The following is a 17308-nucleotide window of genomic DNA, read 5'->3' on the forward strand; positions in this document are numbered from 1 at the left end:
TGCGTGCATTGGCGATCTGCCCACCGATTGGAGAGCTGATTCTTGCGATCTACGATCTGGCCACATGATCGGAGAACTCGGACGCGTGCATCTATGATTTGTCCACACATCGGAGAACTTGGACGCAGGGTTGAGAATCGGACCTGCATGGGCCACCAAACTGTTGACGCTTGATTTTGGACGCCAACGACTCGCACGTAGGAAACGCTAAGCTGACTCAGAGGACACACTGATGGATCTATGAATTTGATATGGAGCTGAGATTATATTTTTGCAGAAAAAATAAATAAAAATTGGCAAGAGGGTTTTTATAGTGGTTCGGATGCTCAACAAGCGACTCTTTATCCACTGTTTTTTTATTGCTCACTGACTATTTCTATGATTTTGCTCGTAGACATACAAATGAAAAAAATACAGTGTTTATAGAGAGAGAATGAAATGAAGCTTAACTCTCAGCCCAGCCCCCCTTCTTCGGAAAGAGGAGTGCCCATTTATACACCTTTGTACTCAATGTAATGAGTGTTTTGCAAGTTATCTTGACACATTGAAGACTCTCGTCTATTCATTTCTTGAAATGAGATATGGTTGGTGGAATATCTTGAAGATATGGGCTTGATACTAGTACAAGAAGAATTAAATAAGCTGACAGAGACGTGACTTTTTACGCATAACAACTTTGTTTACTCAATTTCTGAATTGTCACATTCTGCACCACCAATTCATACATGAACTCACGGATTATGAAAAAAGTCAAAAACATAAAAAAGAACACGAATTTCTGGTGACATAAACTCTTATCAAAATTATCAATTAGTAACGAAAAGCCAAAAATTAGGTTGGTTACACAATTACAAGATGGTTAATGCTGCTATAGTTTCTACTAATTAAAACCGAGGAATACTCAATCTGTTGAAGATGTAAACCTAAACCTAAACCTACCTCGGGATAATTGAATTCTATTTTATTTTTGGAGTTGGGGCTAGAGTATGGAAGCGTGCAATGTTGATTGCTATGGAATTCTTGTCGCATTGACTTTCAACTGTTCCTTACTTAATAAAAGATACTGCACACATAAGCAAGGTACTGTCCTTAATAATGCTATATTAATTGAATTCCATCTCCAGCTGCTGTGCAGCACTTATTAATAGGAATATTACAGACGTATTTCCCTGGATTTGCAGTGGGTCAATGTCTTCATCCAACATGGTTTATTGTTACGGATGTCTCGAGATATAATAATTTCACTGCGTAAATTGATATTTTTAAAGAGAATTAAAATACCCAGCCTTTCAGAAACTTTAAACTGGTAAAAGTTATTGATTTATTTTTTTATGGCTGCTGCTATCGCAAAAGCCTTCAATCATATTCATAATACAAAGCTGAAAAAGGGAAAGAGAAAAAAATTGCTTCTCCTAATAATTCAATCAAGGCACTTACATGCATAGATTTTTGTAATCTTATTTCACACATTAAGGGCAAAAAATGACTGAATGATACAAGATCACTGAATTGAAATATTGAAAATCTAATATCTATTTGTTCTTTGCAGAATGAAACTCCTATTTCCGGTAAACAGCTGAAACAATGCATAAATGGGCAATATTTACTCATTTGTCCTAGATCGGGCGTACAGCTGCTGGATTTGAATTACGTTTTCTTCAAGAAGGCTTCTAGGTCTGAAAACATTTAAGTGGCCCAACCTGTGTATACAGTACCCCTGGACAAGCTTCATGTTTATACACCAAATAAAACATGCAAAAAGATGCTAAATTATCAAGACAATTTTCCTGCTCAATTGAAAAGCATGATGACCCAGGATTTCAAACACCCATCTAGTGAATATTTCGAAAATTGGTGCCTCTTACATAACTTATCCAGGATCAAAATTATGTTTTTCTAATATTCAGGAAAGAAATTTATATTGAGAATCATAAGGTAAGAGGACCCATTTGTCTTCATTTCTCACCCCTTTATGCCCTACCTGTATACATCTCTAGAATTTACTAGGCCTTAAATTGCCTCCCATTCTTGATTTTCAATCAAAACAACTCAAACAAACATGGGATTGTCACATGAACTACCAATCTATATATGCAAGTTCATCACTTATTCTCATTTGCCTCAATCAGTGCCAATAGACTGAGAATCAAACTAGAAAAGCTCGGTCCAAATTGCCAGCATGTCTTATTCTCCTGGCACCGCATTTGCAAATTACAGAGAACTGATTAAGGAAAAGAGATTGGTGTTGAGATCTTGTGAAATGCAAGGCTTAGGGGCGCTTGTTTAATGTAAAATGATTGGGGCAAAATGACACGTAGACTAGTGTGAATCTCCCTTTGGAAAAGTCACCAACAAAACATTCCTGCAGTACATATAAAGCTGGTATTACACAAAATAAATATAAGTCTTATCATACTTTTACCATTATGTTTGATGAAAGGCTAGAGGACAATACACACATATAGATAGAGCAAGCAAGAGAAAGAGAAAGAAGAGAATTGACACCTTCCAGTGCCTCTTATGAGGGAGCTGATTATATATGTAATCCAACCTCGTAATTATTTGCCTGAATGTTGGTCTCTTGAATGGCTCCTCACTCCAACATTCCTCAATTAACCTTCAGATGAAACATAAGATCAAGGTTTTTCAAAGTCAGAACCATCCCATCAGAGAAAAAGAAACAGAACATGGTTGAAAATAATCTGTAATCAGACAATGTCATTTGACCATAGCACAATGAGACCAACAAATACAAATATCTAAGGACCCCTCTTAAGAGAATCATAGAAACGAATGGAAAACTAGAATGGCTAGATCTTAAGACTTCATGAAATGAGATTTTCAAATGTTATTATTTGGAAATTCTTTGAACCTTGTTACTTAGAGCAGAATGTATGCATGTATAGACCAACTGAAAAAGTACTTTTATCTCTTTTAAAATAACAGTTCAAGTCCAATAATGTCGAACTCCTGCCCTTGCATATGGATCCCTTTCCAACTTGGTATATCATTTTAGGATCCTGCCATTCATATGACTTCATTCTTTCTTTTTTGCTGCATAAGAAACAGAACATACTTGTATAGATGTGAATGCCATGCTAGCTTGTATCTGAATGATGTAAATAGCAGAGAATCACAGGCAAGGCAGGATCAAGCACCCACAAAAGCTGAGGTGATTGTTTCGCAATATAAACTAGCATCAAAACCAGTAATATCCAGTAATGTCAATCATATCCATAGACTTACTGTGTTGTATAAATGAAAAAGAAAAACATATTATACAGAGACGTACTCTCTAATCCATATGCATACACTTTGGGGGAGCTCTGAATGGTGGGCGCTCATTTGCAACATATACTTTAGGAACTTCTTTTTCTTGCCTTGTGGAAAATGTGGACAACCTTCATCATCTAGAGTAACAGAGAGATGGCATATATTATTCAACCCGTAAACCATCAATATATGTACAAATATCTAATCTAGACCATCTAAACCTCATGGAATTTATACTACAATAACCAGTTAGCTTAACATCAGAGAATAAAAAGAAAAAGTTATATAATCCACAGAGCCAACTTTGTGATTGTGAAGAAACAAGATTATTAATGTATTACATACCACACTTAATTACACTTCTATATTTATTCATAATGAACAACTTTGTGATCAGGACATGAAAAGCTGATATATGATGAATTGTGTAACTAGTTGTGCACATAAAATAATTACGCATTTTAGGCCTAAAAGCTACACCATGAAGCAAACCTAAACATTTGAAAAATGCACTTTCATTCTAACCACTTTGAGTATAGTCCTTTATTCCAATGGACAGCAAAATAGATTGTGAAAATCAACCATCATTTGTAGTGTCAGCAATAAAAATTGATAAACAAACTAATCTCCTGGAAATGAAACCTCAAATCATAACTAAACTAGGTTGATCACTGAGAACTCAATTTTCATGGAAGCATCCATCCACTATTGGCCCTTGAATATCTATAATAACATACAAGTGTCCTCAACTTTTGACATCTCTCATGTGATAATAATTAGGTAATAAATCAGTTTGTGAACTAGAATTCCATATTTGCTACCACAGATAATCCAAAGTCATGGTAATTGAGGTATGATTAAAAAAAAAACTGTAATAAGTTGCCCCCAAGACAGTATTCATGTCTACTAATTAAAATCCAAAATTAACAGCCCCAGAGAGAGAACCTCTTGTAAGATCAAAGCAAATGAGAACACGTCCACTTTAGTGTCTTCTTCTTCATTTTTGTAAACCTCTGGGGCCACATATCTACCTGCTCAAAGAAATAGATTGCATGAGCCATTGCCATTAAATTATAAATATTCAATTTATAATTTCCAAAAGAATTAATTTGTATATTGCAAGGCCTGCTTGGAAATCTCTTAATACAGCAACTCGTGCAGGAAATTTGAGGGTGTATCCTAATCTCTCTTCTGCAAAGAGAGCAAGCCATTGAACAACCACCTAAAATTCCATTGTAAAAAACATGGCCCATCTTTTCGCAAGGCAAAATCAAGGCTGAATCTGTATCATATGTAGCCTGCCAAGACTAGCATGATCAACAAAAATGAGCATACAGGTTTAAACCGAAGCAGATAACTTACAGGAAGTTTCTTGGCATGTCACAGGTCTGTCTTCCTTACCTGTATTTGAAAATTTCAGTATCTTGCTAAATCCAAATCTGCAACTTTCAGATGCCCAAATCATCCCGCAGTATATTTCTGTTATCTCAATCATGATGATTCAGAAATTTCAAGTAGTTTTAACCAATCAGGTGCTAATTATACATACTTCATAATACTTGAGAAGAAACTTGGTAACTGGCATATATATTTATATAGAATGAAACATACGAAGGTTCAAGATCTCGATGAATTATGGCTTCAGGTTTATGCTCATGCAAATAATTCATTCCCCTGCAAAATATGTCAGGAGCTTCAGTCAAGATTTAAGGGCAAATCAAATAATTCATATATATGTGTGTAGTTTCCTCGAATGCTTTGAGATAAAAGTATGTGAAATTTTTTTTTTTTTTTTTTTTTTTTTTTTGCTGTTTTAGAGGGAGGATTACAGAGAGATTGTGGTGAAGGAGAGAGAAATTTACCTTGTGAATTGTGAGAATCCAATTTTAATAAATTACTAATGCACTACAATATTTTTAATTTTGAATTTTTATCTATCTGTTTTCACCGTTGGATGTATCCAATGGCCTAATATAAGTAATTTGCAAAAGACAGCACTAAGACTCACTAATTATATTATATATTAACTCCCCATTCTCCCCATATCCACCAAAATGAGTAAAAGAGAAACAGAGACATACTGTTATAGAAATCAAAAAACAAAATAAGCAGTCGCAATCCCGCAAGCTTGGTCGTCATGTAATTCCAGTCAACGCAGGATAATTTGTCTCATGCTGATTCTATGTAGTTCAAGAATTCTTTTCCAGAATCAGCCCAAGAGCCGTGACACACTAAGATTTAATTTTAAATGCAACAACTTACCATCTTTTTCAGTTTCTAGAGTTTCTTCAAGGGAAACAATTTCAGAAAGGTGTCATCAGCCCTAGATACTTTCTAGTTATCTGGTCCGCTTGTCAAACATAAAATCTCTCAGCCCTAATGATATAGACATCTTTTCGTACCTATTTATTTACTCTTTAACAATTTTCAGCCGATCAATACGATTCACACAAATCAGCGAATCAGCGGGTCAATAGACTCAATACAATTGTGCAGCAATGTACTGTCGATGGAACGGAATCCTAAAGGAATAAGCAATAGCGGATATTGGTAATCAGCAGTCAAATAGCCAATTGTAACATATCGACTTATTTAATTTAAGAAATATATCTCCCAAAATTCCATATTTTCTATAATTTACTAAGCTTAATACTTGTTATTTGCTACAATAAAATTTTTAAAGGAAAAAAACATTTTTTTTAATTGCTGCCAAGGAAATTCCTTGAGAAACATTGGCGTTAACAAGTGCATCTTTGAATGACAAATAAGGAAATGGAATCAAGTGCCATGTTCGGATATAACATAAAGAGAAATGAAACTTGTATAAAATTCCTATGTAGAATCAAATAAAACCACCTCAAATTCCAATAAACACTTTCTCCCAGTTGCAACCTAACGATTATGCACAGCATCTAAATCCTGCTTTAGTTCAGAATAGTGGGTAAAACAAATATGCGGCACAAACAACGTACCGAGCGATGTCCAGTGCAAACTTCACTGCCAGTGTGGGCTTCAAGGCACCCTTTTTCTTCAAATATGCGCGAAGACTCCGCAAGAAAATGTTTACTCAGACAGCACAAAGGAAGTGAAACATTCTTCTGAGATTAACTTCTTGCACCTCCTCTTTATAGTGCATTACACAAACTTCCTCATGTGTGTAATAGTCCCTTGTCATGATATGCTAATAAATGGAAAGATATTTTAGATAAAGTGGGTTTTTTGGGTCAACTCAATATGAAGAGGAGAAATAAGCCTCTGAATGAAGTTTTCATTTCCTTCACAAAAAGATATGAAGCTTGTTTTTTTTTCACAGATTTCAGTGAATAACATTGGGCTTTTTGTTTTCACATGCGTCCTAACAAAGTTTCAAGCGGGCTAGCAAATAATGTAACAACTATGCAACAGGCTGCTATGTGCTCATTCATATAGAGAAATGATCCGGAGACCAAATTTCAATGTAAATATAATATAATATTTAATGTATACTACCACCAAGAAGAAGCAAAGGAACTTGCTAACAGTAATTTGATGAGATTAGAAGGAGCATAGAAAGTATAATCCAACAGTTTACAATTTTTTTTATCATGTGGTCTTCTACAATTCAAGAGTTACATGAAAATTCCACATTTATTAACACTTCAAACATCAATTGAACTACTAGACCTCCACAATCTGACATGACTCACAGCATAAAAATTTTAAAAAACATTTAGAAAAAAAAAAAAAAAAAAAATCACTTTTGAACATCAATGTTGAGGCCTAAAGATGTATAACATCTATTTTCGGTATTTTTATACAATGTTACTGGTAAGTTAATAGTTCCACCATACCTCAACTATCCGTAACGAATATAATGCTAATCATTATTAATCTATCATATTGTTCTGTAGTATTTTACCACACTGAAAGGGAAATACCCACATGAGAATTGTGATAGAATAATAGATATGCATTTCGTACCCCCAAGACAAAATGATGAACTCACAGATTCACAGGATAATCATCAGCTTTATAAGAAGTAATCTTCTGGTCTGTGATTCCAAACTAAATTTAACCTTAGGTAGATATTCTGTGACAATCATCATCGGATGTGCTTTGAGTTACAGCACCCAAAAACTGGACAACATTTGATGACGTATTCTCTGAAGTAATGCAAGCTAATCTCTGAATGCCTTCCTGGAATACGAACGACATTGAAACTCCCCAATGATAAGAATTATACAGAAAATTATTCAAAAATTTAACCTACCACAAATGGTTAAAAGAAGTAGTATACTGAAAGTCAGAAACAGTCCAAGACCAACCCACACTTTATTCTCATCAGTGAGCACTTCCTCTCCAGTGTCTTAACAGCAACCTGAATACCACGCCAGATGCCATGCGAAAGGTTCCCTATAACAACAATGTCAGAGAGGTGAAAAGTAATACTGTAATGGAAATGGAAGACCATATGCAAATATTTCCTTTGGATGACCTAATCTTGGCTGAAGGTCAAAGCTCAAGCAAAAATCAACGCTCCTTCCATTGCTCTCCATTTGTAAACATTTCCTTTCTGACTTCTCCTATGACATTGTACTTAGAAAATGTCTGAAAACTAAAATACGATGACAGTCTAAATACCGTTATTACTACAATGTGGATACATGAGGGTTATTCTTGTTAACGATTCTACATTAGATGATGTCCCCAGTCTAGTTGGAATTCCTAAGTTTTAAAGTGCAATTTAACAAATTTATAATATAATCATTATATGGAGAAAAAGAAATTCCCTTGCTCATTAAATAAGAGTTCACCATGCTGAGCTACCCAAAATGTCATCATCAAAACGTAAACAAAATGTCCCACCATTTGGCTTTGCCCACCTCTCTTTTCCATTGTTAACAAACATTTTCAATGCACATGAAAAGTAAATAGATTAACTTTTTATTTTCTTATAAGAAATAGATATAGAGTGCAAATTTGTTTTGAAAGCAAGTTGGCAGGTTCCCTCTGCACTACAAATTTATTTGTTTGTTCAAAACAAAATGAACCATACATATTTCACTTATAGAGGAAGAGTGGGGAAAAAATACTGGGTTTCCAAATTCGAAAAACAGCATCAAGCAAAAGAACCCAGGAAACTTTCAATTTCATATTAGTTTATCATTGTGGGCAAAAAGAAAATCTATATCACTAGCCTAGCTAATGCAAAAGAACAAGCTTAATATCTCATTAGCACAAATTTTGGAATAGTAATTACAAATTTATAAGTCAAAAACTGTTTTTTGAATTTGATACACTACGTTTAAAAAATTACAGTAGTGGTAAGTTACAGGTTTGAACTTAAAACTAAGAAAGCAGTATAGATAACAATAGCAACAGCCAAGGAAAAAGTTTATAACACCTTTGTTATCTCAATGCTGTTGGAAAAATCAAGCTCGGCAGGATCATTTCAACCAGGGACTTCACGAGCTTTTTGGACATGCATGGAGCTATCTAAAATGACAGAGACAAATCATACAATTAAATAAGTTAAGGACACACTAAAAAACAAAATGACAAGTGCCACAGGAACGGAAAACCGGGCATACGGGTAATACATACCGGAGGCTTTGCACCATGTTTCTCCAAAAGCTTGATTATGTCTGGTTTTTTGTAATATACTGCATCTGCAAGAGGCTGTTAATAAACGGTGAACATTACCTCATTGTTATGGTACTTATTTGTAATTTTAGGTAATGATTACACAGAAATGCATAAGGCATACGACACATTAAGCAGAATAACTGAACTGTCTCAATTTAGTTGATTTAATTGAGATATGTTTTTGGTTAATTCTACAAGTGATATACTTCTCTTTTGTAATTACACCTATGTTTTAGTAACCACGGCCAGTCCTTTTACGTTTCGAATGAATTATCTCTGTCATAACCTAACAATGCAAGTTAATATAATGTTGTATTGGAATTGGATTTAACTTAAATGATTGTAATGTGACAGCACCACAATAACGATAAAATTATTGGTACATACACCACATTGCATTATATTAACAGGTGTAATTAGTTAACAAACATAAACGGACAAGCTGAATGAATTACCGTGCTGCCCCAACGGTCTTTGGGATCGACTTCGGCTCCACGGCTGACAACAACTAACAACATCGTCTTCCCCTGGCAAGCCGCAACATGCAAAGCGGTGCGTTTATCGATGTCACGGTAATTGACATCGGTGCCGAGTCCAATAGCTCCTTTTTCCCTCCAAATCTCCCTCATGGCCATGTCATAGCCGAACCCTCGGTCTATCGCCGCCTCAGAGCCATCCGCATCCTGGGCTTGAACCGCTGGTCCGGCGCCAGAGAGGACTGCTTTCCTAAGAGAATCTAGCAGGCGATTTGACTCCTTGGGGTACTTAGGCTCAATTGAGAGTCTCAACATTATAACAAAAGGAGTTTAAATTTAAAGGAGAATAAAACAGCAATAATGGAAAAAATAATAAAGATAAGAACAACGATCGAGCTGGCGTGTGTTGATTGTGGGGTTGGGGTAGTTTACCATAGACAACTTTCAAAGACTGATGTCGTTACAGTGATTGTTTTGAATTTGCAAGAAATACCGGAAAGTGTAAATAGAATAAGAAAGAAAGCTAAGTTACAGCGCTTAGGTCGTAAGATATAACAGTTAATTCGTGATTATGATTATGAGATAATGAACAGAAAAATCGTTGTTCTGATTTTGGATGTTATTAGTCGATTTTATATAGTTGACAAAGAATTTGTATACAAAATTAAATCAATCAATACTTATTGATACATTAATTGATTTGATAATTAATAATTGTGTCACTCAAATTTATATACAAATTTGTATATATAATTTCTATTATTAACAAAAGAAATTATCAATACCTTATAATACCTATAAAAATAATGATTTTAATAATACTATTATATAATTAATAGTAATTACTATTAGTTTTTTAAAATTACTGAAATCTTATATTACTTAACACTAACATGAAAATAATAATATAAAATGATTACTTTGCCCCTAACCAAACACACCCTAACAAAATCTATCATAAAATCAGTAATTTAACCTTTTTAAAACCCAGCAGATTTCTTTCTTCTAATCTCCACCAAATGCACTTCAATTACAGTGAAATTTCGATTGAACCAATGGAGGGAGTTTGGGTTTTGTTAAAAATTTGAATGTGAGGAGACGAGAGTTAGGGTTGTTATATATCAAGGAGTATTGATATTTGAACATGTGGAAGGTTATATGTCTTTGTCAAGAAGTATTACGCTATTTGAAAATTTGGAGGGATATTTAATAGATTTTTTTTTTTTGTTTTTTTTGAGGCTGATATTTAATTTAGTCTCATAATTAAATACACGTGGAACCTCCTTTATAGTCATAATAGTGAAACTAATTAATTTTATTATTATGAGAATGTTATAACTTAATAGATATGTAATTACAAAAATTATTGTTTTGATTTCTTATTTTATAATTCATGTATTAGTGGTACAGTATTAAAATTTCAATTCATGTTTTAATAGTATTAAAATTTTAATTTAATGCTTCAATTGCCTGTGTAGACGTAAAAATCTACCTGTACGGAAGGGGGGTCTAATCCCATGAGGCTGAGGCCACTAACGATCCGCTGCACCTGCACACGTAGAGAAACAAACGCGCGAAATGAACAGGAAACACCGGGGTGGTGTTTGCCGTAGGCACTCCTACGCTCAAGTCAGCAAGGCTGAAAGAGGCCAGTATAGTGAGGGCTAGGGAGTAGAGAAGTTACCGGAAGTCTAGTCGGAGACTGTGACTATGGCAGTGATGTAAAGCTCTCAAGTAGAAGCTTCGGGTGTGAAGGTGTAGTGTCATGTCCCTTGTGAGAGGGTTGACCTCTACTTATATAGTGATTGTCTGGTCTCCCAGTCCTGGTGGGAGTAGGAGTCCTAGTGTAACTCTGATATGAACCCTAGAGGAATTAGGGTGGTGGTGAGCTGTCTTACCAGTGTTCGAATAGGAAGGTGATCCCGAACAGGAAAGTAACCTCAAGTAGGAAAGTGACCTGCGGGGGCCATGGGCTCTGAATTCGCGTATAGGTCCAGAAAGTGAGCTGGGATTGAGAGGCTCGCGCCCAGATGGTTTGGGCCGGCTGTATCTTGTATCAATGGGTTTAATTCGGATTGGATCGCATCGAGATTGGGCTTGGTCTCTTCCACATTGTCAGACCCGTTTTCCTATTTGGGCCAAGGACGATTTTTGGCCCTAACAGCCTGCTTTAGAAACAGATAAAAGACGGTGTTTTGAAACTAACAAAGATAAATGTCTTTGATAAAATTGTAAAAATAGTTGCTTCATAGTTGTCAATTGTTTTAAACATTGCAAAATTAGGAAACTTGATATCGATGAATTGCAAATTACTGCAAAATTGAGTAATTAGATTCAACAGCTTAACTACATTAATCAAATGGATATAATGTCTGTATCAATCATTTCAATGAGCAGCGTGTCATATATGTTTTAACTAAAAAAGAAATCATTCTTACAATTAAACAAGAAAAGAAATGAAGTAATATAGTATGAAAATACAAAAAGTTTCGTATCAAAAAACTCTAAACATGTTTAAGAAGTTATAATATTTTGACTTCAATAAGAAGGTGTCCATACTAGCGAGTCATTACATACCCAAAAGTTAAAAGACGTGGTAACAACTCTAAAGTATAAATCATTATCCCAAACAACTTTGGATAAATATTTTATTTCATCTTAAACATTTTATGTATTGTAAGTATATATTTTTTTTTACAATATATAAATAATTATTACTATATAAAGTCAACTTTTCTTAAGATGGGAATCAGAAGAATTATAACTTATTACAACATAAAATTTATTCTTATTTATAACTATCTCAAATTGGAATTATAGTTTTTGACGAGTATATCGATGTTATTTTTATATAAAGTGGTTTTACATTATTAAGGCTATATTCATGTTCCAAAGAAATTTTAAAATATCTCAATAAGAAGTGTCTTTTTATTTATTTCTTAAATTTGTTGCATGCCTTCAAAAAATTCTTTCCCATATTTTATTTTAGAAAGTAAACAAGGGTAAGACGGTTACATTAAGTATAGGGCAACGTGTCGAAACCAGTAACATTTTGATGGACTTCTAGAATAATCTCTGGTCGCTTCGGTTCCCGCCCTTGCTGTGTTGTTGACAAAACAAAGACCGAAGAAAGTTGCAACAGAAGCCAAACAGACCGGAACATGTGTGGAAGAGCGCGTTGTACTCTGAGAGTCGACGATATCCCCAGGGCTTGTCACCGCACCAACGGCCCCGTCCGCACCGTTAACACGGACAGGTACTCGCAGTCTCCGTCTGTCAAGAGCGCCAACTACTTGTAAGTTACATTTATATCTTCAATCTTAACGTTTTTTTGACTTTTGGCCCATTTAAAATTCTGAATAGGTACCGCCCGTCGTATAATGTTGCACCAGGTTCGAATTTTCCGGTTGTCAGGAGAGATGATGGATCTGACGGCGAAGGTGTTGTTCTACATTGTATGAAATGGGGACTAATTCCTAGTTTCACTAAGAAATCTGAGAAACCTGATTTTTATAAGATGGTAATGCTTGCTCATACTTGTCTTATGATATACTTGTTATGCCTTGAAATTATAACCAAATATTTTACACATTGCATATTAGGGCTGGGATGTTTTGACTTGAAACCGTTGGTCTTTTTTAATCCAACAGCTAAGATTTGAAATAAAAAATTGAATTAAGAGAGATGAGTGGTTGAGAACTTGTCTCATTGCAAGTCGAAAAATCCTGTTCCTTCGGATTATTGATTTCTTTGTTAGCCTATATTTATTTATGATCATTGTGTAAAGGTGGTCTTATTCGACCTATGTATCAAATATAAGAGGGCTGTGTTAATTATGAAAGATTCTGATAGTCAAAATTATACTGTGTCATGGAACCTCACTAAACTTCTTTTTTCTCCTTTTATTTGCATAAACTTTCAAAGTTTAGTGAGGCTAGTTTCATCTTATTTGCAGTTCAATGCACGATCTGAATCAGTATCTGAAAAGGCTTCTTTTCGACGTCTGCTTCCTAAAAGCCGATGCTTAGTGGCAGTAGAAGGGTGTGTATTGTGTCTTGACTTGTTGATAAATTAATCTGTGCCCTCTGTTGCATGATTATATTTTTTATCCTTTTAATTCTGTTGCAGCTTTTCCTGGATGTGATTTAGTTGATTGTTTGATGTTTTTCAAATATATACCACTCGTGTGTTCAAGTATAAGATAACATTTTCCAATGATGTCTTGACATATTTTCTTCTAAATGTCTGTCATATTTAGGAGCTACTTTTGCTGGTTGTAACATTCTAAACTGATAGTGGTGTTTTACTTAATGACCTTTGTAATTCTTCGAATGTTCCATGCTTTACTTGACCTCAATGTATTCTTCAGATTCTATGAATGGAAAAAAGATGGCTCAAAAAAGCAACCTTACTACATTCACTTTAAAGATGGCAGGCCTCTTGTGTTTGCAGCTCTTTATGATTCTTGGGAAAGCTCTGAAGGTGAATCTCGCTTCTAATATATAGATCTCCAAGATGGCAAACATTGCATGACAATTCTTTTGTTGGATCGCCATTTTGTGCCTCATTTTTTTTTTATTGTCTGTTGTTAATTCTCAAATTGACAGCTGTCTGACTTCTTGTTATATTTATTCTGGTATAGACACTGAACTTTTGATACAATTTAATCAAGGAAAACTGCTATCATATAAAATTTATCGGTAAAAATATGATACGTTTGCTGTTAATCTCCACTTTCATAGGAACTCTCTTTTCTTTTTTGGGCTGTTATCAAACATTAAGATTTCAAATTTTCAGATAGAAAACACTTTTCTATCTTTCTTTTCTTTTTTGTCTCAGTTGAGAAGCTTGTTTTTTACTCTGTTCATTCTGCACAGTTATTTTAAGTGTTTGCTTTCTTGCAGGTGAGATATTTTACACTTTTACCATACTTACAACGTCTTCATCATCTGCTTTACAGTGGCTGCATGGTGAGTCATGCTTGTTTTGAATGACATTCATTTCCTGCGCTAGTGTCATACCAAATTTTATGTTTGCCTGTTGTTTTAATTAAGGAAACATTTGTTGAGTAGAAATGTTGTAATTTATTTGAAATGGCAACAACTTAAGCCAAATCTCTGCCACAGATTTGTGTTCTCTTGCTTTATAGATCATGTGATAAATGCTTTAATAATTTATTATATAGCAAAAGCAGACAATCAGACAACATATATTATGATGAAAGTGAAATATTTTCCTCTGATTTTGATCAGAATCAAGTCTGTTGTATTATGTATAACTTTTCCTTTAATCGTGTTAGAGAGGGAAATGTTAAGTTTTATATGCTGGACTCAATATTCTGGACTTTCTTTCCATGCCAATTTTTTGCCAAATTTGAAGCATTTGTAGACTATTCCGTTCGTCAGCATTCACGCACTAATTTATTCATTGATTGGTGATTGTAGACAGGATGCCTGTGATTTTGGGTGATAAGGGAGCAACAGACATATGGCTAAATGGTTCTTCATCTTCCAAATTTGATATGATGCTTAAACCATATGAAGATTCGGATTTGGTATGTTCTTTTATGAATATTGTAATGGCATGAGATATATATATATATATATATGTTTCCTGAACTCTAATACTCTGTTATCCCTAGGTTTGGTATCCGGTGACACCTGCAATGGGTAAGGCATCTTTTGATGGGCCAGAGTGCATTAAGGAGGTACGTATGGTTGGTTTTTCTATTACCGAATGTAATTTAATAGGATAACGTTTGTACCCAACTTAATCATGTCTATTATCAGACGTTTTAGTTAATTTCAATCTCCTTGTTTACATAATCACATTTAACATCTGGGATTAGATAGCAGCTTTAATTCAGATAGGTACGAAATCTAAACTCTGAACGGATGTCTTACTTCTACTGGCTGTGATATAGGCATTGAATTTGGGTATGTGGTTGTCACATGAATGAAGAGAAAACCTTTAGAACAAGTTTATTAGACTGGTCCCGTAAGAGAAATAGCAGATGTTGCATTATTTTATTATAAGACGACTGACCAACTGAAAAAAAAAAATCACTAGGAACTGATGATTTCTCTTCACGTAAGGAATTTTCATTAGATTTTGATTCTGGGTATACCCTAAAAGATAATTATATCACATTCTGCAGATACAGTTGAAGACAGAGGGGAAGAATCCTATCTCAAACTTTTTCTTGAAAAAGGAAAGCAAAAATGAAGGATGTTTAAACTTTTTGAATACAAATACAAGTTCGATTGACGAGTCTGTGAAGGCAAATCTGCCAAAAGGCTCGGAGGAAGAACCCAACAAGGAAATAAAAGAAGAACAAGAATTGAACCTAGGCTATAATTCATTTGATAGATCTGCAGAGACAATTCCGTCAAAAAGCCTGAAAGAGGCACTCGTTACTGCAGATGACATAGGAACACAGGCTTCTTCAGCGAAAGCAGAGCATGATTTAAAATCACTTGTTTCTATACTTCCTAATGAGGGTACCAAAAAGTGTAAAACCAAGCGAGACTATGAGCGGTTTCTAGCTGATTCAAAGCCACCTATAGGTAGAACTGATAAGTTGGGCGTTAGTCCTGTCAAGAGGAAGGGAAACCTTAAGGATGGTGATGATAAACAGCCGACACTGTTTTCCTACTTCGGGGAAAAATAGTTCCTCTGGTTTTGGATTCTGGCTATAAAAATGATGTCCACCTATGTAATTGACATTAACAGTTTATGTATGACTACAAAAATGCTGTCTACCTTTGTAATTGACATTTAACACTTTATGTAGAATCAGGTAGTGGTTTTGGACGGAACAATTATGGCTTGTCAGGGGAGTTATCTGCATGCAGGCATTTTTGGGCATGGCTTATGTGTGTCTAGTTCCTGCTGGGAGAACATGATTTGTCCACACAATCGGAGAACTTGGACGCAGGGGTGAGAATCGGACCTGCATGGGCCACAAACTGTTGACGCTTGATTTTGGACGCCAACGACTCGCACGTAGGAAACGCTAAGCTGACTCAAGAGACACACGTGATGGATCTATGAGATTTGAATATGGAGCTGAGATTATATATTTTGCAGAAAAAAATAAATAAAAGATTGGCAAGAGGGGGTTTTATAGTGGTTCGGATGCTCAACAAGCGACTCTTATATCCACCGTTATTTATGCTCACTGACTATTTCTATGATTTTGCTCGTAAGACATACAAAGATGAAAAAATACAGTGTTTATAGAGAGAGAATGAAATGAAGCTTAACTCTCAGCCCAGCCCCTTCTTCGGAAAGAGGAGTGCCCATTATACACCTTTGTACTCAATGTAATGAGTGTTTTGCAAGTTATCTTGACACATGGAAGACTCTCGTCTATTCATTTCTTGAAATGAGATATGGTTGGTGAGAATATCTTTGAAGATATGGGCTTGATAACTAGTACAAGAAGAAATTAAATAAGCTGACAGAGACGTGACTTTTTACGCATAAAAACTTTGTTACTCAATTTTGAATTGTCACATTCTGCACCACCAATTCATACATGAACTCATGATTATGAAAAAGCAAAAACATAAAAAAGAACACGAATATTCTGGTGACATAAACTCTTATCAAAATTATCAATTAGTAACGAAAAGCCAAAAATTAGGTTGGGGGTACACAATTATCAGAGATGGTTATGCTGCTATAAGTTTCTACAATTAAAAACCGAGGGAAATACTCAAATCTGTTGAAGATGTAAACCTCAAACCTAACCTACCTCGGGATAATTGAATTCTTATTTAATTTTTGGAGTTGGGGCTAGAGTATGGAAGCGTGCAATGTTGATTGCTATGGAATTCTTGTCGCATTGACTTTCAACTGTTCCTTACTTAATAAAAGATACTGCAACACATAAGCAAGGTACTTGTCCTTATAATGCTATAATTAATTGA

The 17308-nt window shown here is 34.9% G+C and overlaps 1 protein-coding gene and 1 pseudogene across 3 annotated transcripts; one reads left to right on the forward strand and one right to left on the reverse strand.

Annotated features, from left to right (window-relative positions):
- Window positions 1–2269: 2269 nt before the first annotated feature.
- LOC116121526 lies at window positions 2270–9689 on the reverse strand (annotated as a pseudogene).
- Window positions 9690–12420: 2731 nt separating this feature from the next.
- LOC116121546 (SOS response-associated protein YoqW-like) lies at window positions 12421–16267 on the forward strand. 3 transcript variants are annotated; one of them, XM_031407501.1, is made up of 8 exons: window positions 12422–12630; window positions 12738–12894; window positions 13330–13415; window positions 13744–13856; window positions 14279–14344; window positions 14819–14928; window positions 15016–15081; window positions 15532–16267. In XM_031407501.1, exons 1-8 carry the CDS (start codon window positions 12536–12538, stop codon window positions 16042–16044), a joined length of 1206 nt encoding a protein of 401 aa, XP_031263361.1. In that variant the 5' UTR covers window positions 12422–12535; the 3' UTR covers window positions 16045–16267. The 3 variants fall into 3 exon arrangements, with proteins under 3 accessions (XP_031263362.1, XP_031263361.1, XP_031263363.1); XM_031407503.1 differs by having other exon boundaries at window positions 12539–12669; window positions 12767–12894; XM_031407502.1 differs by lacking the exon at window positions 14279–14344 and having other exon boundaries at window positions 12421–12630.
- Window positions 16268–17308: the final 1041 nt, after the last annotated feature.

Source organism: Pistacia vera, unplaced genomic scaffold (assembly GCF_008641045.1).
Source record: "Pistacia vera cultivar Batoury unplaced genomic scaffold, PisVer_v2 Contig993, whole genome shotgun sequence".
NCBI classification, from domain to species: domain Eukaryota; kingdom Viridiplantae; phylum Streptophyta; class Magnoliopsida; order Sapindales; family Anacardiaceae; genus Pistacia; species Pistacia vera.

Excerpts from the sequence above, each read along its gene's own strand:
- LOC116121546 (XM_031407501.1), top strand. The coding sequence starts at position 12,536 with ATGTGTGGAAGAGCGCGTTGTACTCTGAGAGTCGACGATATCCCCAGG. Across the intron at positions 12,895-13,329 it reads AACCTGATTTTTATAAGATG|TTCAATGCACGATCTGAATC; the intron begins GTAATGCTTGCT and ends TCTTATTTGCAG. Across the intron at positions 15,082-15,531 it reads GGCCAGAGTGCATTAAGGAG|ATACAGTTGAAGACAGAGGG; the intron begins GTACGTATGGTT and ends CACATTCTGCAG.